Source organism: Mizuhopecten yessoensis, unplaced genomic scaffold, assembly GCF_002113885.1.
Source record: "Mizuhopecten yessoensis strain PY_sf001 unplaced genomic scaffold, ASM211388v2 scaffold1461, whole genome shotgun sequence".
Taxonomy (NCBI): Eukaryota; Metazoa; Mollusca; class Bivalvia; order Pectinida; family Pectinidae; genus Mizuhopecten; species Mizuhopecten yessoensis.
The window spans coordinates 438,891-464,018 of NW_018404058.1; the positions used below are offsets into that span (position 1 = coordinate 438,891).

The window sequence follows — 25,128 nt, forward strand, 5'->3', positions numbered from 1 at the left end:
GTATCGCAAACAATTGAAGAAGGCGTCGTCCACACACTCGGGTGTGCTTTGGTCGCTAGACTGCTATGTGTGAATTTAGTATACTGTCCAGTATTTTTGTGTTGAGTCAAATCTTCAGTTTGATTGCATTTCGTAAAAGCTGTAATTGTAATGTGTATTGCCTTATCGTTGATACTATATTTGTAACGTTAAAAGTTATGTAATCGTGTAAGAGTTATTTCCCTTGCATTTGTAAATGTTAAATATGATTATGTATGTCTATTTTATATCTATGTACAGGGTTCTTTTGGTTTAACCACGGGCTTAGATAACTAATCTAATTCCGTGGTTTAACTGACAGTGAACAAAACCCAGAGGAGTTGTTCTATCATTTACAACGTAACCACCTCTACCACATATGGATAAACTTGATGGTAGTGAAGGTAACAAGGTAACATATACGTTTGATATACAGGCGGTGTAGTTTCTTTGTCGTGTTGCTGAAGAACGAATATTTTATAGATGTGCATTAGTTGACAGAATATACTATAAACTAAACCTGTGAATATTGTTCAAAAGTTTGAAGTTTAGAAAAACAATGAAATAAATATTGTGTCTATATTAGATTTGAAAGATTTCTGTTCGAGGTAAATTGCCAATTTTCATATATCATCACAAAAACCTGTCAGCGTTTGCCGCAGAAAGTTATTCTGAAACAGTCTATCTTGGAATCGCGATTATGATTTTTTTTTTAAGAAGTACTGGATCGTCTAACTGTTACATTGACAATAACCTGTTGGGAACATACACTTCTGTTTTACTGACAATAACTTGTTGGGAACATACACTTCTGTTTTACTGACAATAACTTGTTGGGAACATACACTTCTGTTTTACTGACAATGACTTGTTGGGAACATACACTTCTGTTTTACTGACAATGACCCGTTGGGAACATACACTTCTGTTTTACTGACAATAACCTGTTGGGAACATACACTTCTGTTTTAATGACAATAACTTGTTGGGAACATACACTTCTGTTTTACTGACAATAACCTGTTGGGAACATACACTTCTGTTTTACTGAGAATAACCTGTTGGGAACATACACTTCTGTTTTACTGACAATGACCCGTTGGGAACATACACTTCTGTTTTACTGACAATAACTTGTTGGGAACATACACTTCCGTTTTACTGACAATAACCTGTTGGGAACATACGCTTCTGTTTTCAAAACGGGTTAATAGTAACCAGAACCCTTTCCGGTTTATTATCCTACCCATTTTTCTTTTAAGAAAAGATAAAAAAAAATTCGCAAGTTCATTTTTCACTTCACGTTTACTCTAAATGGGCGGAAAATTCCAAACTCAGGGGGTAGGCAAGACAGATTTCATACCGAGGCAGTTAGGATATACAGCATTGGAACAGAGAATACAATTTACGTTTTATTATGAACCTAGGCTAACTCATCCTTTCCTATACGAACATAATTCCCGCCATTACACATTTGACAACGAAAACTCTCCATTTAGTCACGTGACAGCTCATGTGATCATTCAAAATGGCGGCGTTGTGACTGTCGACTGTCGGAAGTAATCCTGAACAAACCTAGTGGGACTATACATGTGTAGAGTACTGATTGAACGCGATGTAAAATGAGTGTCTTTCAGAGCATCAAAGGGACGTTTGCAGCAGGGTAAGGGAAATGTCATGTCTAAATTTAATTGGTTCTTTTATTTTGACACTTTATAGCAAACAGCTCAGTAAATCTAGGAAGTCCTTCAATAGCGATGAGCTCTAAAGTGTCTAAATAAAGTCCTTAAATAGCGATGAGCTCTGTTTAGGGTGTCGGACGACAAGGAACACGACTAAGCTGTGTATAGTTTACTTTTAATCCCCAAAAAGGTTTTATGCTTCCTTTCCCGCTAGGTAAAATAAACGGTCCGTCTTTCACAGACCATGGAACAGAATCAAGAACCCGCCCCCTCCCCTAGGAGAGGAACTTGTTAGTTAATTACAATAGATAATATAGTCTAACTAGTGATATTGAAAGAAACATACACGTCAAGTGTCTATTTGAAATAAAAATTCTCAGTTGATAAGTCAGCATGCAACCAACAATGGTTATATATAACTGTTTTCTTTATCCACGAAAGAATTGTTCATAGCAGAGACGTATATATATATATAACTAATGGATTTATACGTCTCTGTTCATAGGTAATTACACACTTCAAACTTATTAGCGTCAATCATCACAAATAAAACCAAACGGCAACTTGGAAGAAATACCCCTGCTGGAGAGAAAGACATACAAAAATGTTAGCCATTCAAAATGACAGGACCTGACCCGTTATTGTATTTAGGAATCAAAGCATTGCGGAGAGTAGAAACTATGGCATGACATGTAGTACAGTGTAACATAGAAAATGTCCCAGACTACCTGAAATAGATTATTGACTGTAAACAACTAAAATGTTTCATCTGATGATTTGTAGGTTGAAGTCAATCACATCTCGTGACGGTGTTAAGGAGGAGAAGCTGGTGAGAACCGGAGTAAGCTTGGATGCTGGAGCGGACCTACTGGACAGGTGAGTAGCACCATTGTCACAGGCAACTCTCTTGTCATGTAATATTCCAACTATGTAATAATTATAATTTAACATCTTTTCAACCTCAAGAATGGAATGTGTCTTTCCTATATAAATGAAAAATTCAGGGGGATAGGGTCAAACTTTTGAGAAGCTGTAAGATTAGTTTTATGAAAATATTTTCAGTAAAATTCACTGTCCCTGAATTGGGATACTTTCGTTGTCACTGTGGCTACATATAGACAATATAATGGTCAACAGTGTTTTTCTACCTAAATCTTGCAGAAGCCTGTTCCTGCATGAATTTGGAAATTATAGCAGTATTTTTATTGCAATCAGAAAGATATTAATATTGTTTTCTTTTTGGGAAAATACAGTGCTTTAATTTGCTAGAAGAAGCAGCCTGTATTCAGTTAAATTCACCCCCTGGCGACACATTTGAACACTTCCAATTCAGAGGTTGGAATAGTTCATTATGAAGTTTCAGGGGTGAATGAGTTAAACTAGGCAACAACAAAAAAATCACTGGTAGTGGTACAAACTGTTATGTACACAGTCACTGTGCAGTAGTACTTCAGGTAGGGTTTTCGTGTAAATCATTCAGAATTAGAATCCATTGATTTGTAGGTCAGAAGAGTTATTCATCTTTGGAAGACTTTGAAATATTTAAATGAAATAAACTAATGTGTTGACATGTACAGGTACCAGAACACATGGAGGAAACTTCACCAGGATGCAGAGCAGAATGCTACACAAGCTCAGGTAACTACTCATACACTGTGCTGTTAAACTTTGACAGCAAATATATGTCCCACAGAAATAGCTATATGTATATGATCATGCTGGGGGAATAAAAATATATCTGTAACCAAAAAAAATATAATGCTTAGTATGTTTTCCATTTTCTTTGCGACAATAAATTGTTTTTCTGCTGACCTTTGACTCTTTATATTTTTAAACAAATCAACAAAAACGAGAAAAGATTTTCATTATGGTTTTATGCTAATTGTTATCTATCTTCTATGTTATGTAAATCTAATTCACTTTTCTTTTTAACTTTCCGACTGTAAGTCAACTATTGGGAACAAGACAATTGAGTCAAAGTGTACAGAATTAACATAAGAATAAACATATGAATAATTGAAATGTAAAAGATATTTCTCTGTGGTAGGCTTAAATACGGGTCGGCCAACAAAATTGTCACTTTGTTACAAAACATGACAGCATATTTTTATTATTTATTTTTGAGCAATCGTTTTGTCTAAAATGTGATATGATATCTTGTAGGTTGTGAAGTGTTTTCCATTAAGTATATCGCTTAATGCAATGTAGTGCTAATAACATGTTCTCATTTTAATCTAATTGCCTAATTACCTAGTCCAATTACCAAATTTTATTAGAAAATCAAAGTTAGTTTCTTTCCTGACAGGTGTGTACAATTTTACAAGTTTAACAACTGTCAGGCAGGAATGTAGTTTCATATCTAGTGCTACCCCTGCAATGGCAGAGTTTAGTAAATTCTACAAACCCATCTTTTTTTCATCATAAAAATTGAAAGTTATGTAGAATTTACTAAAATCTGCCTGTGCAGGGGTAGCACTAGAAACTACATTCCTGCCTGACAGCTGTTAAGTGTTTGTTCTACCTCTCTTAGTCCCGCTGTATACTCACACTAGACACAGCTGTGATTATAGGTTTTTATATACAAATGACATTGACCTTTTCCCTTCCAAACAGAATGTGGATAGCCAGATTACACAGTTGTTTGTGACCTATGACAGACAGTCAGAGATACTGGGCCAGTTACACTTGGCTGTGGCTGATCTCCCGGTTATACTGCACAAACTACAGGAGCTCACGGATGTACTAGGTAACGAAAGTTAGCGAAAGATATTTCATGTAACTGAGGTCATAGAATATTTATTAATTATAATAATAGTCTTTATTTCAACTTGATGACATATTGAGTCAAAGACTTGTCTTACATATGGTCGCGCATGATAAAATGTTCACTATTTACATTTCATTTAACTAAGGTTACAAAATATTTCATGTAACTATAAGGAAACAAAGAATATTTGAGGTAACTAATAAGGTAAGGAAAGGTACAATGTAACAATGTTTTATGTAACCTTAGTTACACACTATTTATGTAACTAAGGTTACAGAATATTTTATGTAACTAAGATAATAAGGTACAATGTAACAGAATATTTACTGTAACCTTAGTTACAGAATATTTATGTTACTAAGGTCAAGGAGTTTCCTGGTAACTAAGTGATCTGGGAGTCTATAGATTATTCTTTAGGAATGGCTCAGGGTAATTTTACTTTATTTATACAGCAAGATGTAAATTGTTGTCATCTCTATCTCTGTGTTAACAGCGTCTTTAGACGAGGAATATGACAATGTAGAGGTAGCCTTGGTTCGTCTGGAGGACATCTGTGAGGAACAGGAGCTCGCTCAGGCCAAGGTGTATGACGGTCAGAAACTCGCCAGCTACACCCACAGAAAGAGTGAAGAACTCCAGAAAATTAAAGGTACATTTGGCAAGAATTTCTCTGCTTAACTAGTCAAATTTCATCATTCCAAAAAAACTATTAATTGATATAACTGTCCAGACTGCAGTTTTGATGCTTGAAAATAGTTTTTTTCTCTCATTTAAGTTGAGTTTGCCAAAGATCATGCCAAAAAGATGGAGGGATATGAAAAACATCGCCAGACAAAATTGAAGGAAAGACAGGAAGTGTTTGAGCAGCAATTTAACAACGACCTTGACTACTTCAAGTCACATGGTCGTTTAGAAAGTGAGTACAGTCACAGAATTCAGTATGTCCTAGATTTACATTTAGCCTGGGTGTTTTCTTAGTTCAATATTTTTTGACCATACTTGTGACCTTTGATATGGTTTGGGCTTTGGCACAAGTTGATCTTGGGCCATAACTATCAACTGGCTGTCGTATTGGTAGCAACCACTGAAGTCTACACAAAGAAAATACCCTGGACTATTTTAAAGGTCATTTTTTCCTTTATCTTATTTCTAATAAAAAATATCCTTTTTTTGCCATATTTGCCAAAACTAAAGCAATGTTGGATGTTGGACAACATTATAAATTCTCATACTGTTGTCTGATCTGTTGAGGTTCTCATACTGTTTTCTGATCTGTTGAGGTTCTCATACTGTTGTCTGATCTGTTGAGGTTTAATGTAATATCTATTCTAAAGATGATAAAGTTTCAGTAGGATTTTCTGACCAGGTATGTATGTAGGGAACTGAAGGTTTTTTAGCACTAGGCAGACATTCGTAAACTAATAACCATCTGATTTGTCAGTGAATTCCAGCAATCACTTTCCAGATTTATAAAACTGACAAGCACATTTGTGTTCTGTTAATTGCTTCCTTGCTAAAAAGGGATAAACACCATCTTTTTATAAACAACAAAATCTAGAAATAAACCCTGTTGATATATTTACCTGGTAGGACTGTCCACGAGTAGTAATGACAGCAGTAAGAAGACAGACCTGGCAGACATCAGCTGGGAGATGGAGAACACTAGCTTAGACGAATTCCTGGAGACGGACACAGTATCGGGGGAAAGTCACCCACAAACTCCAGGTGTGTGTTCTTCCTATGGTTCAGAATTGTGGGTAGAAGTAGGGATACATAGGGACGGACGGATGGAGAGTAGGATGTATTTTAGATGAATTTGATTTGATGGACTGCTTGACAAGAGTGTTTGTGGTTTTATTGGAAAAAATATATTGTAAGTTTAAGAGCCTGTGTCAAATTGAGAGCTTTTATCTATTTGTTATAAACTACTTTTTTCTGTCAATATTGGTTTTGTAACTTATTGTTTTAGGCAATGATGATGCTGAATTTGAAGATGAGGTGGAAGAGATTTCTGAAGAGGAAGAAGAGGAAGAAGACAGTGAGGAGGAGGAAAGAATAGATGTGACATTGCCTCGCAAGGAAAATAAGCTTAGTGAATCTGTGGACAAAACAGGAGGAGGGGAGACAACTCTGTCTGGCGATAATGTGGAGAGAGACACAGACGCTACGTCAGAACAGACTACTAAAAGTAGTTCAGAGGTTAATGGGTCAGACGAGACTCGCTCGCCTGCCAAATCAGCTGATACAGATACAAACGGGGTCTAGTACAGAATACAGATAAAGTTCATGTACAACTTAAAGGACTAACAAAACAATGTTCTTACCTACCAGTACCCTGAAGATTTCATGGCCGATCCCAGTTCTTCATCTACAGTGCAAGAATATTATATAAATACTACTTTCCTTGTTTCTATATGTTGCCATTGTCCAAGCCTCTTAATCATAACTATGAACAACCAATTATGAAAACATGTATCAAGAACTGTCCTTTCTAAACGTGTCTGATTCTTCATACTGTTAATCACATGAAATTTAATCTGGGAGGGAAATACTAGAATGCTGATTCGATTGATGTTTATTGCCTAACGAAAATGGTTACAATAGAAAACAGGATCTTGTTCTTGCAGAAATGGCTGTTTCACCATTTGGTTTCAATTTATTTAAAGTGTGCAATGTACCAAAATAAACCTCATAAACTGGACCTAAAGTAAGGTCCCACTGTATATGTTTTCATGAGAATTGGTCCCGGTTGATCTGGGATTTAAATCCATATTGATAAGAAAGGGTGTAACTGTGTGATGTATAGTGTTTTAATGTTGAGGGGCCAGACTTTCATGGGTTTTTTTCTAGGATTTAAAATCCGTACCACAGAACCATTATTTTTTATTTATTAATTTTCATGTGAACAATTTCATTAAGACAAGCGACTAAACCTTACATTTCATAACAATTCATTACATTACAATACAATATAGGATTATATACATGCTTCAATTCAACATGAACACTGCTAAACTTGGGAACATCAGAAAATGCACTCTGCACCGATAAACATTTTTTAAAGATATATATTTATTAACATACCCTCACATACGGTCATACCTCCACCTCCATCGGTGGTTTAATCAAATCTAAACAATAGTTTCAGGAAAAAATATGCAAGAAAGAACCATAAATTGATAATTAATTCTCTATCACCATGGCAACAGATTGATACAATTAATTCTCTATCACCATGGCAACAGATTGATACAATTAATTCTCTATCACCATGGCAACAGATTGGCAGGGTTTCACATTCCCTGCCCACTTTGTTTTGTAGGTATGAAATACAATAGATTGAAGTGCTGTACTTTGAAATATGAGATTACAGGAGATTGTTGGTAGGTGTGTAATTTAATAGGAAAGGTAATGGACGCAGGCATTTGATGCCTCTATATCCATATCTTATAATAATACAACGTACATATAATATTATGTCTCTTCCAGATGTCTGTTTGTAACTATAGCCAAATGATTATATTTAAGCTCTTGGTTTTACCAATGTTTGTCTAAATTGATTTCAAAGTCTCTAATAATTGTTGAATTTATGACATATTCGGGAAGACTGTTCCAAATATTGATAGTTCTGAAACCAAATGAATGAATATTTCTTACATCTAGTCTACAGTGTTTTTTCTTCAATTTCTGTGAGTGCCTTCTCTTTCTTGATGACGTTTCACAGATAAAAATTCCAGATGTTACTTTTTCATCGTAGAACTTGTTCATAATCTTGTACCCATTGATTGTATCTCCTCTCAGTCTAGGGTATGTGAGGAATGGAAATCCTAATCTTTCAGACAACCACTGTTTGGTAGGTCCTTTAGCCCAGGTATCAGTTTCTGTATCTCCTCTCAGTCTACGGTATGTGAGGGGAGGGAATCCCAATCTATCAGACAACCACCGTATGGTAGGTCCTTCAGCCCAGGTATCAGTTTCTGTATCTCCTCTCAGTCTACAGTATGTGAGGGAAGGAATACTAATCTTTCAGACAACCACTGTATAGTAGGTCCTTCAGCCCAGGTATCGGTTTCTGTATCTCCTCTCAGTCTACGGTATGTGAGGGAATGGAAATCCTAATCTTTCAGACAACCACTGTATGGTAGGTCCTTCAGCCCAGGTATCAGTTTCTGTATCTCCTCTCAGTCTACGGTATGTGAGGGAATGGAAATCCTAATCTTTCAGACAACCACTGTATGGTAGGTCCTTCAGCCCAGGTATCAGTTTCTGTATCTCCTCTCAGTCTACGGTATGTGAGGGAATGGAAATCCTAATCTTTCAGACAACCACTGTATGGTAGGTCCTTCAGCCCAGGTATCAGTTTCTGTATCTCCTCTCAGTCTACGGTATGTGAGGGAATGGAAATCCTAATCTTTCAGACAACCACTGTATGGTAGGTCCTTCAGCCCAGGTATCAGTTTCGTTGCTCGACTTTCACGATTGATTCTATGTCTTGTTTTGTGTGGATTCCACACACTTGTAATGATATAGTATTTAACCTGTGTCCGGTAGCCATACAAGTGGACCAGGCTACATCAGATTGTTATTATGAATACATTGAAATATTCTGCCACGGGACCATAGCTATGATTAAAGGATACACGTATGCATTTGGATCTTCTTTTCTTGCATGAATATAGTTTTGATAAATCATTTCTGAAAAGAAAACCATACCTTGCCAGACTTTTATGAAAAATAATAAATATGAAATATACAAAATAAAATTAACAACAGTGTTCTGATTTTAAACATTCAGTTTAGCTAGGTCCTGATTTGAACCACTGGACTTGAGATCATTATACTATCGGTCTAGCCAACTGAGCTACCTGGTCAACAGAAGTGTTCTTACCCAACTGTGTTACAGTTGTGTCCAAAACCAAGTTAAGGGGAGGTCACTGTATAAACACAGTGCGCCTTAACCATCATAACTGATTATACTGTATTTTTTTTTATTTCAGAGCCTAAAGTGCTATGTTAATACAGTAGTTTGAGTACCTATTTCAAACTGGATCTAGTTCTTTTTTAACTTCAGTTCTGATTTCAAGGGAAATAAGAAAATAGAATCAATTCTTGTTGATGTGATGAATTTTATCATAAAGGTATGTTGTACTCCCAACAATCACCACCTCGACCCTCCACAGATTACTTACCTCCCAATGAGGACATTATTAACATAAAGGTATGTTGTACTCCCAACAATCACCACCTCGACCCTCCACAGATTACTTACCTCCCAATGAGGACATTATTGACCCTCCACAGATTTCTTACCTCCCAATGAGGACATTATTAACATAAAGCGTCCTGTGGATTTATAACATAACTTGTCCTTTAAAATTTAAAAGATGTTAAACAATTTTAAAGGAATTGTAATGACATGTCAGCTAGGGGTTAAAAACATGTCTTATATGTAAATAAATGATGTGAATGGATTATGAGGTATTTGAGTTACCTATGTAAATAGTACCAGCCCAAACTGAGCAATATAACGTGCGGGTGGTCACCCATCAAATACTGACGACGTTGCTGAACTAGTGAGCGGGTCCCCGGGTTATACGGCATCTCTGGACTTTCCCCCTAATTTACCTTGGAACGCGATATATTTAAACAGACTTGGATTTTGTTTATCTCTGAAAATGGCAATCAGGTAATTAATTGATAAGCATATCTTATCACAGAATAATTATTATCTCAAAATGTAAATGATTTCAATGTTGCCTCAAAAAGCTGGTTTCAATGTTGGATTTAACACTGAGGAGAAGGGAGATAATCAATGGATTTCCTTTTTCCTGACGAGTTTGATTAAATTATGTTTTGGAACTATATTCTGCAAAATATGGAAAGCTACCTCCCTTTTACGGTCAATCTTCACACAAACAGAGATTTGTCTACTTTGTCAATTTCCTGAAAACCTGTGTGTGTTTATGTGCATTTTCTTTTTTTATCCTATTGACATTTTTGGAGATAAAACAAGATTTGAGTTATCCTTCAGATAGCAGTAGTTTATGTGGTGTTTGTTCCTGACTGACATGAGTCAGTAACTACAAAAAAAAAGGAAAAAAGGATTTTCTTAAATGTTACTTAAATTTTAATCACATAGCATTGCTTCACACCTCAATCTCGAGTCCACTGATAATACATATGTAACAATAACTGCTAATCTGTTGCACCTGCTCTTACGACCGTCATACAACACTGATATTCATCAACACATTAAATTATGACATCACAATTAATACTCATTTACTTTGGAAGGCCTCTTAATCTACCTTATCATGACTGAAACTGTCTTATTTACAGTAATAGTAGACATGACTGAAACTGTCTTATTTACAGTAATAGTAGACATGACTTTGTACCCAAACAACCAGCCAGCAAGATAGGGCGGTCTTCAATATATACATAGTGAGATGTGAGGTGTCTTTTTCACATTATTACTGTACACGTTAAAGTTCTGTTAAAACCTATTCCCGTTGATGTGCTCTAACATACAATCATAACATACATTCCAAACCACAAAGACTTCATCTCAATTTTATTTCAATCTTTGATTAAATAACATTTCTGTTTCCATGAAATGTTGCATCAAAGGATTTATCATAAGTTTGCAATAAAGAGTACTTTCACTGGTAATAAAACGTCACCTTAATTTTGGTAGCAATGTAATACAAGATACAATGTCACTTTTTATAGGAGTCATGTTTACTACACCACACAAGTCTGTGATTTAGCAGGAGTTGTCTTTCCTTAGACATTTGTTTAACACCAGTGTACATGTCCAGACCCTAACTTTCTTATTATTGTGGAACACTCAAAATACACATAAGGAGACAAACCTTTTTACGTTTTTTAAGTATTTTCATTTACAAATACAATCATACTTGCAATCTGATATAATAATGAGAAATTTGCATGAAATTAGGATCAAAGGATGTAGGAAGTTTTATTTAACTGATCAGATCGTGTATTAATAAATCCACTCAAAATATTTTGACCCCATTTCATCTGTCCTTGCCAAACGATTTTGTTAGTATTAAGACTCTGAGGAAGGGTCACCTCATACTGATGAGCTCTTTAGTCGCTATCTTTACTACCATGTTGAAGTCAATGGTCATGTGTGCCCGCCAGAAACGTCGGTTTCGTCCCCAAACGTTCGGGGGGAAACAGGGACTACCAATTCCATGGAGCACTCTGGCCACGGCTCGGCCATTTAGCTTGTGTTCTGTACCATAAAGGTTCACAAACTGACGAATGTCAGTCGCGAGTTGACCAAGTTCATATTGTGGAACCTAGAAAAATAAAGGGAGATAACTTATGTTCTCTACCTTCCATGAACACGGATATCAAACCAACCTCGGTAAATATCACACCAACCTCGGTAAACATCACACCAACCTCGGTAAACATCACACCAACCTCGGTAAATATCACACCAACCTCGGTAAACATCACAACAACCTCGGTAAACATCACATCAACCTCGGTAAACATCACACCAACCTCGGTAAATATCACACCAACCTCAGTAAATATCACACCAACCTCGGTAAACATCACACCAACCCCGGTAAACATCACACCAACCTCAGTAAATATCACACCAACCTCGGTAAACATCACACCAACCTCGGTAAATATCACACCAACCTGGGTAAATATCACACCAACCTCGATAAATATCACACCAACCTCAGTAAACATCACACACCAGTAAAGTAGTGCATATTGCAGAAAAATAGAAAAACAGCTTTTGGACAATTTCGGACAATTTGGTTTCATATTTATTAATATTTAAAAAAAACCTATCCACTCCCTGCTATTGCAGAAGGTTGCCCATTTGGACTGGTACATGATAGACTCTATAATCTGTATCATATATATATTAAGATTTGGGTATGAATATTTTTTCCCTTAACCACTTTCACATGCAAAACTTGAGCATTTCTACACCATGATAACTGCTACTTTTACAATATCTTTGGCTACTGTTCCCCCAAACACAGATATTTACCTCTGATGTGTCATCTGCTTCCTCCAAGGCCTTATTTAATAATGTCTGTTCCTGAAAGTAGTCCATAATCACCGTTTTCAATTTCTCATCTTTTCTCTTGTCAAATTCATCTGAGCACATCCAATAGTTCTTGTGAGAAACACTGAAACATAAAACACAAAATCCTCTCCAGGTTTTATAAGTACGATGTATGTCAGTGTGGATTACATTTCCGTGAATAAGGCACAACCTGGTTAACCTAGTGCTTGTCCAGTTTATTCAGATATATTTGTATTATTTTCTTTAATTGTTATATATTGTCCAATACAAAGGTATATAATTCTCAGAAAAAAGTCAATTCTTTCAACATTTTCAAAAACATTGCCTGCTTAGTATAGATACATACAATTATTATGTTACATAGCACATAGTAGACATAGAAACACAAGTATAATGTTACATTTTGTCAAGAGGTCAAGAGGACCTGTATCACTCACCTGTTTATATATGTTTAAGAAATCGTAGCAAAATGTTCTATTTAAAAAATTCATGTACTGCCACTAAATCTCCAAGGGAGGAGCTAGTCCGAAGGTTTAATCTGACTTGCATGATTGTGTTCAGCTCTGCATGCCAAGCACATGTTTATACGGTTATGAGCCTTGGATCTTCACTGTTTCAATGTTATGACCCAGGGACAAAGTTCCCAGGGACGGGGCCTGACCCAAAGCCAACCCTTAAAGCATGATTGTGTTTGTCTCATCATACCCAGCAATTGTATTTATATAATTATGCCAAAATTGTATTGAATTCTACTAGAGACAACAGATGACCAACATATGAAGCACTACCACATCAGCTCAACCTAGGGCACCTAGTATAAAACTATGAAATAACAAGAGGTCCAGAGGGCCTGTATCGCTCACCTGGATATCAAAGTAATCATGGCAAAAAAATCTCCAAATTAAGATCCAAAGGAATGGGCCAGACCCAAAGGACAATCCTTGTATCCTATCTGTATTAGATTTTTCATGCCTAGCAATTTTATGTATGGTTATATTATGGGGTTGGGATCTCAACTGTTTCCAATGTGTGACTCAGAAACTAGGTCCCTCGGGTTGTGGCCAGACCCCAGGATCAATTATAATATCATGACTGCATTCATCTCTTTATGCCCAGCATTTGTACATACAGTTTTAGGGTGGGGATCTTAACCGTTTCAAAATTATGACCCAAAGGGTAAGTCTGCGAGGGCTGGACAGACCCCGTGGTCAATTATAATATCATGACTGCATTCGTCTCTTTGTGCCCAACAATTGTTTATATAGTTTTGGGGTGGGGATCTCAACTGTTACAAAGTTATATATTATGACCCAGGGGTTAAGTCCCCAAGGGTGGAGCAAGCTCTGTAATCAATTCTTATATCATGACTGCATTCGTCTCTTTGTGCCCAAAAATTGTATATATAGTTTTGGGGTGGGGATCTTAACCGTTTCAAAATTATGACCCAGAGGGTAAGTCTACGAGGGCTGGACAGACCCCGTGGTAAATTATAATATCATGACTGCATTCATCTCTTTATGCCCAGCATTTGTATATACAGTTTTGGGGTGGGGATCTCAACTGTTACAAAGTTATGACCCAGGGACTATGTCTCCAAGGGTGGGGACAGACCCCTGGGCAATCCTGGAAACATATGTGCATTCTTCTCTTCATTCTCAGCAATTGTATATATGGTTATAGGTTGGGGATCACAACCATTTCCAAGCAAAAAACTATTTTTGGCCCCACCCTTTAGCCAAGGGGGTCAGCCATTACCTAGGGATGCTTCCAGTCAAATATGGTTGATGTCCATATTTTAGTTGTAGAGAAATCGCTTAAAGCAATATAGCCAAATAACCTTTTGGCCCTGCCCCTAGCCCCATCATTTGTACAATTTTGAATCCCCATTACCTAGGGATGCTTCCAGTAAAATATGGTTGATATCCATCTATAAGTTTCAGGGGAGAAGTCGCTTAAAGCAATATAGCCAAATTGACCCCTTTTGGCCCCGCCCTTCAGCACCCTGGGGGGTCAGCCACACCATTTGTACAATTTTGAATCCCCATTACCTAGGGATGCCTCCAGTCAAATATGGTTGATGTCCATCTTTTTTGTTGTAGAGAAGTAGTTGCTTAAAGCATTATAGCCAAATAACCTTTTGGCCCCGCCCCTCAGCCCCTTTAAGGGTCAGCCCAACCAGCTGTACATTTTTGAATCCCCACTACCTAGGGATGCTTCCAGTAAAATATGGTTGATATCCATTGCACAGTTCTACAGCAGAAGTCGTTTATAGCAATATAGCCAAATTGTCCCCTTTTGGCCCCACCCTCAGCCCCCTGGGGGGTTAACCCCACCATTTGTACAATTTTGAATCCCCACCAACTAGAGTTGCTTCCAGTCAAATTAAGTTAAATTCCAATCAGTGGTTAAGAAGAGGAAGTCGTTTGAAGAAATTGTTGACGTACGGATGACGGACGTACAGACATACAGACAGATGGACGAGGGACGCCACGGTATGGCATAAGCTCACCTTGGTCCTTTGGACATAATTATGACCTTCATTAAAAAGATATAACATAGAACGTTTTTTAGAATACAATTTTAAATTTTTGATTAAGCAGGAAACACTAAATGCAAATTGATTTGTGCTGTTATTAAATTAAGACAGTTTATAGACTGCACTGCTAGAAAATTTAAGAGCATGTGATTAAAACGTAATACAACTATTTTCCATATTAGTTAAATGTTAGTGATGGTTTCTGTGAAATAATCTCTATAACAAACCCTTGCAGGCAGTATGTATAAATATATATCTAAAAACTTTGGACATTTATTCCAGTTAGAATAGTCCGTAGCTATATAGTACAGAGTTATTGCCCTTCTGTTGGCCATAATGTATAACATTTATCGGCAATGAATGGCATTGGTGATGGGGATTCACATAAAGCATGTCAAGTGAAATACACGACGCCCCGAGGGCCTGTATCTCTCAATTGGATTTTTAAGCAAACATTAAAAGTACTTTCGCAAATATTTCCATATATTGAGTCTCCTTGGCTTAAGAATGTTCCAGACTAAATGACACTTTATACTACTCTATCCCAGCATGTCAAATATCATCACCCAGGGCCTCCTGGTATTAATTAAAGATGATTTGATGTTTGTGATCTTAAAAGTAAGCCAATGGCATTTAGTTGAGGAAATTTATAGCACTTTATGCCAGGTACCTACTGGCAAAGTATCATTATTTTGGACCTTCTGGTTATTCAAAAGGATTTGTTTAAAGGTTTTAACATATTTGACCCCTGTGACCTTGAAAGTAGGCCAATGTCATTTATTTAAGGAAACTTTATAGCACTCTGTCCTAGGTACCTAATGGCAAATATGATTGTTCTAAGCCTTTTGGTTATTCAGAAGAAGTTGTTTAAAGGTTTTTAACCCTTTTTTTTACCCATGTGATCTTGAAAGTAGGTCAACAACATTTATTTGAGGAAAGTTTATATCGCTCTATCTCAGGTACAGTACCTACTAGCCAAGTATCATTACTCTGGGCCTCCTGGTTATTCAGAAGAAGTTAAAAATGTTTTTACATATTTAACCCCTGTGACCTTGAAAGTAGGTCAAGGTCATTTATTTGACTTAACTTTGAACTTTATGTATTCTTTCCCAGGTACTTGCTGGCCCAATATCATGACCCTAGGTCCTCCAGTTCTTAAGAAGAAGTTGTTCAAAGAAAAAGTTGACAGACGATGGACAACACACCATACTAAAAGCTCTTCTAGCGTGAAAGTTTCAGGTGAAAATGCCAGGTGAGCTTAAAATGAATAACACAATGGATCTTCAGCACTCACATGATATCTAATTTTCTCCCATAGTTGAAATGAAGTCACTTTAAGTGATATGACCAACTTACCTCTTTTTGCCCAACCCCAGAGCTCCCTGGGAGGAAAGGGGGCATTGGTGTCAGCCCATCTGTTTGTAGTTTTCAAATTGGATTAAGCTACAAAATGTACTGTATCTACAGGAAGTACCTCTAGAAGTATAACAAACTTAATGATATTACCATATCACATTCTATGATTGGTCCTGTCATTACCTTGTTAGGTCATACCCAACGTTCAGCACTCGTGTACTAGGCTGACGACAACTTGAGCAGGTCTCATTTGATTACTGCTAGGAAAAGTACAAAGACATAGAGGTATGTGTCATGAAAATCGATTTAGAGCTCCCCATACTTTAGATATTAAAAGAAACACACAATAGGTCTCTTTACTTTGGGGAATGAAAGTGTTTAGTACAAAATGCGAATTTTATATTTTACCATTTACATTAACTTAATTAAGCTTTATGTGGAATAAAATCCATATCTACCAACACACCACACTGATTTGGAGGTATCCTGTAAAATTTCTGTATAAACTACCACAGGCTTTACGCCTCAGGCTTTCCGAGGGTTCTCTTAACTGGAAAGACGTCATGTACTGCCTGAGGTATTTGGGATAAGCATCTCTTGATGTAATGTAGAGGTAGTGAATTACCTACCTCCTTTAAGTGTTGTAGAGGTATTTTAGTTAAATACCTCCAGGGAATATTGTAAATGTATAAAAGTTAGTGTTGTAAAGGTATTTGAGCTACCTACCTCCCGAGTGTTGTAAAGGTATTTGAGTTACCTACCTCCAGAGTGTTGTAAAGGTATTTGAGGTACCTTCCTCCAGAGAGTTGTAAAGGTATTTGAGCTACCTACCTCCCTCCCGAGTGTTGTAAAGGTATTTGGTTTAAACAATATTTATTACTTAAATTCATTTACAATACAATACAATCACATCGATTGAAAGGATCTGGCGACGAGATATAAAATCTTATATTAGGCCATTTCCTTATTATTCCTGAGTAAAGGTATTTGAGTTACCTACCTCCCGAGTGTTGTAAAGGTATTTGAGCTACCTACCTCCAGAGTGTTGTAAAGGTATTTGAGCTACCTACCTCCCTCCTGAGTGTTGTAAAGGTATTTGGTTTAAACAATATTTATTACTTAAATTCATTTACAATACAATACAATCACACCGATTGAAAGGATCTGGCGACAAGATATAAAATCCTATATTAGGCTATCTCCTTATTATTCCTGAGTAAAGGTATTTGAGTTACCTACTTCCTGAGAGTATTGTAAAGGTATCTGAGTTACCTACCTCCTGAGAGTATTGTAAAGGTATCTGAGTTACCTACCTCCTGAGAGTGTTGTAAAGGTATCTGAGTTACCAACCTCCTGAGAGTGTTGTATAGGTATCTGAGTTACCTACCTCCTGAGAGTATTGTAAAGATATCTGAGTTACCTACCTCCTGAGAGTGTTGTAAAGGTATCTGAGTTACCTACCTCCTGAGAGTATTGTATAGGTATCTGAGTTACCTACCTCCTGAGAGTATTGTAAAGGTATCTGTGTTACCTACCTCCTGAGAGTGTTGTATAGGTATTTGAGTTACTTACCTCCTGAGAGTGTTGTATAGGTATCTGAGTTACCTACCTCCTGAGAGTATTGTATAGGTATTTGAGTTACCTACCTCCTGAGAGTGTTGTATAGGTATCTGAGTTACCTACCTCCTGAGAGTGTTGTATAGGTATTTGAGTTGCTGTGTCTCTGTTTTCTCCTGTGTTTGGACCCTGTCATGTAAGAACTGGAGAACATCATCCAACTCGTCATCATCAAGATCACCTGGTGAGCGGAAATGGAATGCCAGATCGGAGAATTCCACAAGTACCCCGCTTTTGACAGGACCTGGTGCACCTGACAGGTTAAAATACAGGGGTTAGGATAACACTTATAACAAGGTCAAAGGTCAGGGGTGAGGATAACACTGGTAACAAGGTGAAAGTGTAAGAATGAGGATAACACTGGTAACAAGGTCAAAGGTCAGGTCAGGGGTTAGGATAACACTTATAACAAGGTCAAATGTCAGGGGTGAGGATAACACTGGTAACAAGGTGAAAGTTTAAGAATGAGGATAACACTGGTAACAAGGTCAAAGGTCAGGTCAGGGGTTAGGATAACACTGGTAACAAGGTCAAAGTTCAGGGGTGAGGATAACACTGGTAACAAGGTCGAAGTTCGGAGGTTAGGATAACACTGGTAACAAAGTCAAAGTTCAGGTCAGGAGTGAGGATAACACTGGTAACAAGGTTAAAGGTCAGATCAGGGGTGAGGATAACACTGGTAAGAAGGTCAAAGGTCAGGTCAGTTGTGAGGATAACACCGGTAACAAGGTCAAAGGTCAGGTTTAAGGATAACACTGGTAACAAGGTCAAAGGTCAGGTGTGAAAATAACACCGGTAACAAGGTCAAAGGTTATGTCAGGTGTGAGGATTACACTGGTTACAAGGTTAAAGATCAGGTCATGGGTTAGGATAACAATTGTAACAAGGTCAAAGTTCAGGGGTGAGGATAACACTGGTACCAAGCTTAAGGTCAAAAGTATAGTCAGGGATCAGTATAACACTTGTAACAAAGTCAAAGGTCGGGTCAGGGGTCAAGATGACGCTTGTAACAAAGTCAAAGGTCAGAGGTGAGGACAAAAATAACGATTACGATGTCAAAGATTACATCTGTATAAATAATAAATTCCAATAAGTTTTGTTTTGTACATCAAGAGATCAATTTGTTGTGTATTACAATACATACTTGAAGTTATCTGTTTTATCAAGACAAATTTAAACATGAAAGTAAAAAAAAGTTACTTTTTTCCTCTCTTATTGTAAATAGACATGCTAATTTTTAAAAAAGAAGAAGTTTTTGATCAAATTCTAGACATATCCAAAAGTAATAAGCATCTGTTTTGGTCCAGCGGACATACTGGAAATCAAGATCAGCTTACTTTCCAATACCTGCAGTGTCCTTGTAACATAAACGTGGTGTTTAACTGCCTCTGTTACAACTCTTCCAATTAGACCAAATTGCCATGTCCAGAGGAGTGGAATTCTACATATAATGAATTCCCCGTCTAGTTTATTGAATTGTGTAAATGCGTAGTGAATAAACCTCCTTAATTCCATCACTGAGTTTATCTTCAAAAAACTTTTGTGCCATTCAAACTCTGCTTTAATCGGATTTTGTATCTTTTATAGAGGAAAATGTTTTTCTTTGAAGTTGGAATTTAATCGCAACCACCGAGAACTTGATTTCTGCCTCCAATAAAATACGGCGCGAAGTCAAATTTACGTCACCCGGCAATTGTCTGGAGAAATGGCTTGAATGTTAATGTTAGCAACTACAAATGTATCATATAGGCCATAATCTCAAGGTTAAACCTGACAGAACTGAATATGAATTGAATTACTTTTATACAAATGTGTGCCCCTCACTTAGAAACAGTTTAAAGGCCAGCAGTTCAAACTGGAAGTTGAACAGTTTAAACAGTGCTCGGATTTATATGGAATCTAAAATAATTTCTATTTCATTTGAGATCAAGGTGGTGAATTTAGAATCTTCTTTCATTGAGTGTTTATATATATGTTTCTTGTACGAAATGAAAATGAAGCAATAACCAGTTTGTAAACTGTACAATGAATATTTGTATCTTTGGTATGCCATCTTGTTGTAGACTGTATGTTGTACCTGGTTGGTTGAAGTCCCATGCAAGTGTCTTAAGCTCCCGCTTGACTGGGCCGGACGCCCAACCCATACAGTCACTGACCTCCACCACAGAAAACGACAGACTGTTAGTGTCACTAAAGGTCTTTCCACTCTTCTTAGCCTTCGCTATTGCCACAGCAACCGGTGGACACTACAGTAAAAACAGTACATCTTAGCTGATAACTAATCTCTTCCTTCCATATCCCTCTCTACCTTGTTTATTCTCAAACAGAAAATGAAGAATACATTTTGAACAGGATTCAAACAGATCTAGTGTATTTCAATATATTATTGTACCAAACTTTCCCCACTTCCATTCCCTATTGTTATGATCCTTATTGATGTTACCAATTGCTATATTCATGCATTATTCCCCTACTATTGTTTCCTATCGTTATGTTCCCTATTGCTGTGTTCCCAAGTGTTGTTTGTAGCTGACTGGGCCCCTGACACAGTACACTGTTTGATTGTTTGCATACATGTTTGACATAACCTTATTTGAGTATTTCTGTAGCTGACTGGGGCCCTGAAACAGTTCACTGTTTGACTGTTAGCATACATGTTTGACATTACCTTATTTGAGTGTTTCTGTAGCTGACTGGGCCCCTGACACAGTACACTGTTTGACTGTTAGTATACATGTTTGACATTACCTTATTTGAGTGTTTCTGTAGCTGACTGGGCCCCTGACACAGTACACTGTTTGACTGTTAGTATACATGTTTGACATTACCTTATTTGAGTGTTTCTGTAGCTGACTGGGCCCCTGACACAGTACACTGTTTGACTGTTAGTATACATGTTTGACATTACCTTATTTGAGTGTTTCTGTAGCTGACTGGGCCCCTGACACAGTACACTGTTTGACTGTTAGTATACATGTTTGACATTACCTTATTTGAGTGTTTCTGTAGCTGACTGGGCCCCTGACACAGTACACTGTTTGACTGTTAGTATACATGTTTGACATTACCTTATTTGAGTGTTTCTGTAGCTGACTGGGCCCCTGACACAGTACACTGTTTGACTGTTAGTATACATGTTTGACATTACCTTATTTGAGTGTTTCTGTAGCTGACTGGGCCCCTGACACAGTACACTGTTTGACTGTTAGTATACATGTTTGACATTACCTTATTTGAGTGTTTCTGTAGCTGACTGGGCCCCTGACACAGTACACTGTTTGACTGTTAGTATACATGTTTGACATTACCTTATTTGAGTGTTTCTGTAGCTGACTGGGCCCCTGACACAGTACACTGTTTGACTGTTAGTATACATGTTTGACATTACCTTATTTGAGTGTTTCTGTAGCTGACTGGGCCCCTGACACAGTACACTGTTTGACTGTTAGTATACATGTTTGACATTACCTTATTTGAGTGTTTCTGTAGCTGACTGGGCCCCTGACACAGTACACTGTTTGACTGTTAGTATACATGTTTGACATTACCTTATTTGAGTGTTTCTGTAGCTGACTGGGCCCCTGACACAGTACACTGTTTGACTGTTAGTATACATGTTTGACATTACCTTATTTGAGTGTTTCTGTAGCTGACTGGGCCCCTGACACAGTACACTGTTTGACTGTTAGTATACATGTTTGACATTACCTTATTTGAGTGTTTCTGTAGCTGACTGGGCCCCTGACACAGTACACTGTTTGACTGTTAGTATACATGTTTGACATTACCTTATTTGAGTGTTTCTGTAGCTGACTGGGCCCCTGACACAGTACACTGTTTGACTGTTAGTATACATGTTTGACATTACCTTATTTGAGTGTTTCTGTAGCTGACTGGGCCCCTGACACAGTACACTGTTTGACTGTTAGTATACATGTTTGACATTACCTTATTTGAGTGTTTCTGTAGCTGACTGGGCCCCTGACACAGTACACTGTTTGACTGTTAGTATACATGTTTGACATTACCTTATTTGAGTGTTTCTGTAGCTGACTGGGCCCCTGACACAGTACACTGTTTGACTGTTAGTATACATGTTTGACATTACCTTATTTGAGTGTTTCTGTAGCTGACTGGGCCCCTGACACAGTACACTGTTTGACTGTTAGTATACATGTTTGACATTACCTTATTTGAGTGTTTCTGTAGCTGACTGGGCCCCTGACACAGTACACTGTTTGACTGTTAGTATACATGTTTGACATTACCTTATTTGAGTGTTTCTGTAGCTGACTGGGCCCCTGACACAGTACACTGTTTGACTGTTAGTATACATGTTTGACATTACCTTATTTGAGTGTTTCTGTAGCTGACTGGGCCCCTGACACAGTACACTGTTTGACTGTTAGTATACATGTTTGACATTACCTTATTTGAGTGTTTCTGTAGCTGACTGGGCCCCTGACACAGTACACTGTTTGACTGTTAGTATACATGTTTGACATTACCTTATTTGAGTGTTTCTGTAGCTGACTGGGCCCCTGACACAGTACACTGTTTGACTGTTAGTATACATGTTTGACATTACCTTATTTGAGTGTTTCTGTAGCTGACTGGGCCCCTGACACAGTACACTGTTTGACTGTTAGTATACATGTTTGACATTACCTTATTTGAGTGTTTCTGTAGCTGACTGGGCCCCTGACACAGTACACTGTTTGACTGTTAGTATACATGTTTGACATTACCTTATTTGAGTGTTTCTGTAGCTGACTGGGCCCCTGACACAGTACACTGTTTGACTGTTAGTATACATGTTTGACATTACCTTATTTGAGTGTTTCTGTAGCTGACTGGGCCCCTGACACAGTACACTGTTTGACTGTTAGTATACATGTTTGACATTACCTTATTTGAGTGTTTCTGTAGCTGACTGGGCCCCTGACACAGTACACTGTTTGACTGTTAGTATACATGTTTGACATTACCTTATTTGAGTGTTTCTGTAGCTGACTGGGCCCCTGACACAGTACACTGTTTGACTGTTAGTATACATGTTTGACATTACCTTATTTGAGTGTTTCTGTAGCTGACTGGGCCCCTGACACAGTACACTGTTTGACTGTTAGTATACATGTTTGACATTACCTTATTTGAGTGTTTCTGTAGCTGACTGGGCCCCTGACACAGTACACTGTTTGACTGTTAGTATACATGTTTGACATTACCTTATTTGAGTGTTTCTGTAGCTGACTGGGCCCCTGACACAGTACACTGTTTGACTGTTAGTATACATGTTTGACATTACCTTATTTGAGTGTTTCTGTAGCTGACTGGGCCCCTGACACAGTACACTGTTTGACTGTTAGTATACATGTTTGACATTACCTTATTTGAGTGTTTCTGTAGCTGACTGGGCCCCTGACACAGTACACTGTTTGACTGTTAGTATACATGTTTGACATTACCTTATTTGAGTGTTTCTGTAGCTGACTGGGCCCCTGACACAGTACACTGTTTGACTGTTAGTATACATGTTTGACATTACCTTATTTGAGTGTTTCTGTAGCTGACTGGGCCCCTGACACAGTACACTGTTTGACTGTTAGTATACATGTTTGACATTACCTTATTTGAGTGTTTCTGTAGCTGACTGGGCCCCTGACACAGTACACTGTTTGACTGTTAGTATACATGTTTGACATTACCTTATTTGAGTGTTTCTGTAGCTGACTGGGCCCCTGACACAGTACACTGTTTGACTGTTAGTATACATGTTTGACATTACCTTATTTGAGTGTTTCTGTAGCTGACTGGGCCCCTGACACAGTACACTGTTTGACTGTTAGTATACATGTTTGACATTACCTTATTTGAGTGTTTCTGTAGCTGACTGGGCCCCTGACACAGTACACTGTTTGACTGTTAGTATACATGTTTGACATTACCTTATTTGAGTGTTTCTGTAGCTGACTGGGCCCCTGACACAGTACACTGTTTGACTGTTAGTATACATGTTTGACATTACCTTATTTGAGTGTTTCTGTAGCTGACTGGGCCCCTGACACAGTACACTGTTTGACTGTTAGTATACATGTTTGACATTACCTTATTTGAGTGTTTCTGTAGCTGACTGGGCCCCTGACACAGTACACTGTTTGACTGTTAGTATACATGTTTGACATTACCTTATTTGAGTGTTTCTGTAGCTGACTGGGCCCCTGACACAGTACACTGTTTGACTGTTAGTATACATGTTTGACATTACCTTATTTGAGTGTTTCTGTAGCTGACTGGGCCCCTGACACAGTACACTGTTTGACTGTTAGTATACATGTTTGACATTACCTTATTTGAGTGTTTCTGTAGCTGACTGGGCCCCTGACACAGTACACTGTTTGACTGTTAGTATACATGTTTGACATTACCTTATTTGAGTGTTTCTGTAGCTGACTGGGCCCCTGACACAGTACACTGTTTGACTGTTAGTATACATGTTTGACATTACCTTATTTGAGTGTTTCTGTAGCTGACTGGGCCCCTGACACAGTACACTGTTTGACTGTTAGTATACATGTTTGACATTACCTTATTTGAGTGTTTCTGTAGCTGACTGGGCCCCTGACACAGTACACTGTTTGACTGTTAGTATACATGTTTGACATTACCTTATTTGAGTGTTTCTGTAGCTGACTGGGCCCCTGACACAGTACACTGTTTGACTGTTAGTATACATGTTTGACATTACCTTATTTGAGTGTTTCTGTAGCTGACTGGGCCCCTGACACAGTACACTGTTTGACTGTTAGTATACATGTTTGACATTACCTTATTTGAGTGTTTCTGTAGCTGACTGGGCCCCTGACACAGTACACTGTTTGACTGTTAGTATACATGTTTGACATTACCTTATTTGAGTGTTTCTGTAGCTGACTGGGCCCCTGACACAGTACACTGTTTGACTGTTAGTATACATGTTTGACATTACCTTATTTGAGTGTTTCTGTAGCTGACTGGGCCCCTGACACAGTACACTGTTTGACTGTTAGTATACATGTTTGAC

At 37.8% G+C, this 25,128-nt stretch overlaps 2 protein-coding genes across 3 annotated transcripts in view; one reads left to right on the plus strand and one right to left on the minus strand.

The window, feature by feature from the left end:
• Positions 1-1,539: 1,539 nt before the first annotated feature.
• Positions 1,540-9,116, plus strand: LOC110462631 (dysbindin protein homolog). Of its 2 annotated transcripts, XR_002464305.1 has the most exons (9): positions 1,540-1,681; positions 2,484-2,576; positions 3,278-3,338; positions 4,314-4,446; positions 4,961-5,116; positions 5,243-5,383; positions 6,058-6,192; positions 6,437-8,820; positions 8,918-9,116. XR_002464305.1 is itself a non-coding variant. In XM_021516688.1 (8 exons), exons 1-8 carry the CDS (start codon positions 1,641-1,643, stop codon positions 6,730-6,732), a joined length of 1,056 nt encoding a protein of 351 aa, XP_021372363.1. In that variant the 5' UTR covers positions 1,540-1,640; the 3' UTR covers positions 6,733-9,116. The 2 variants fall into 2 exon arrangements, 1 of the variants encoding a protein (XP_021372363.1); XM_021516688.1 differs by having other exon boundaries at positions 6,437-9,116.
• A 1,471-nt stretch (positions 9,117-10,587) lies between these two features.
• The window catches only part of LOC110462649 (ATP-dependent DNA helicase Q4-like), a 291,960-nt gene continuing 277,419 nt past the window's right edge, over positions 10,588-25,128 (minus strand). Inside the window, exons 19-22 of the mRNA XM_021516717.1 lie at positions 20,143-20,311; positions 18,132-18,318; positions 12,518-12,659; positions 10,588-11,795 (exon numbers count right to left, since the gene is read on the minus strand). Of these exons, the coding sequence (XP_021372392.1) occupies positions 11,559-11,795; positions 12,518-12,659; positions 18,132-18,318; positions 20,143-20,311 (735 nt within the window). The 3' untranslated portion in view covers positions 10,588-11,558. The remainder of the gene's footprint in view (positions 11,796-12,517; positions 12,660-18,131; positions 18,319-20,142; positions 20,312-25,128) is intronic.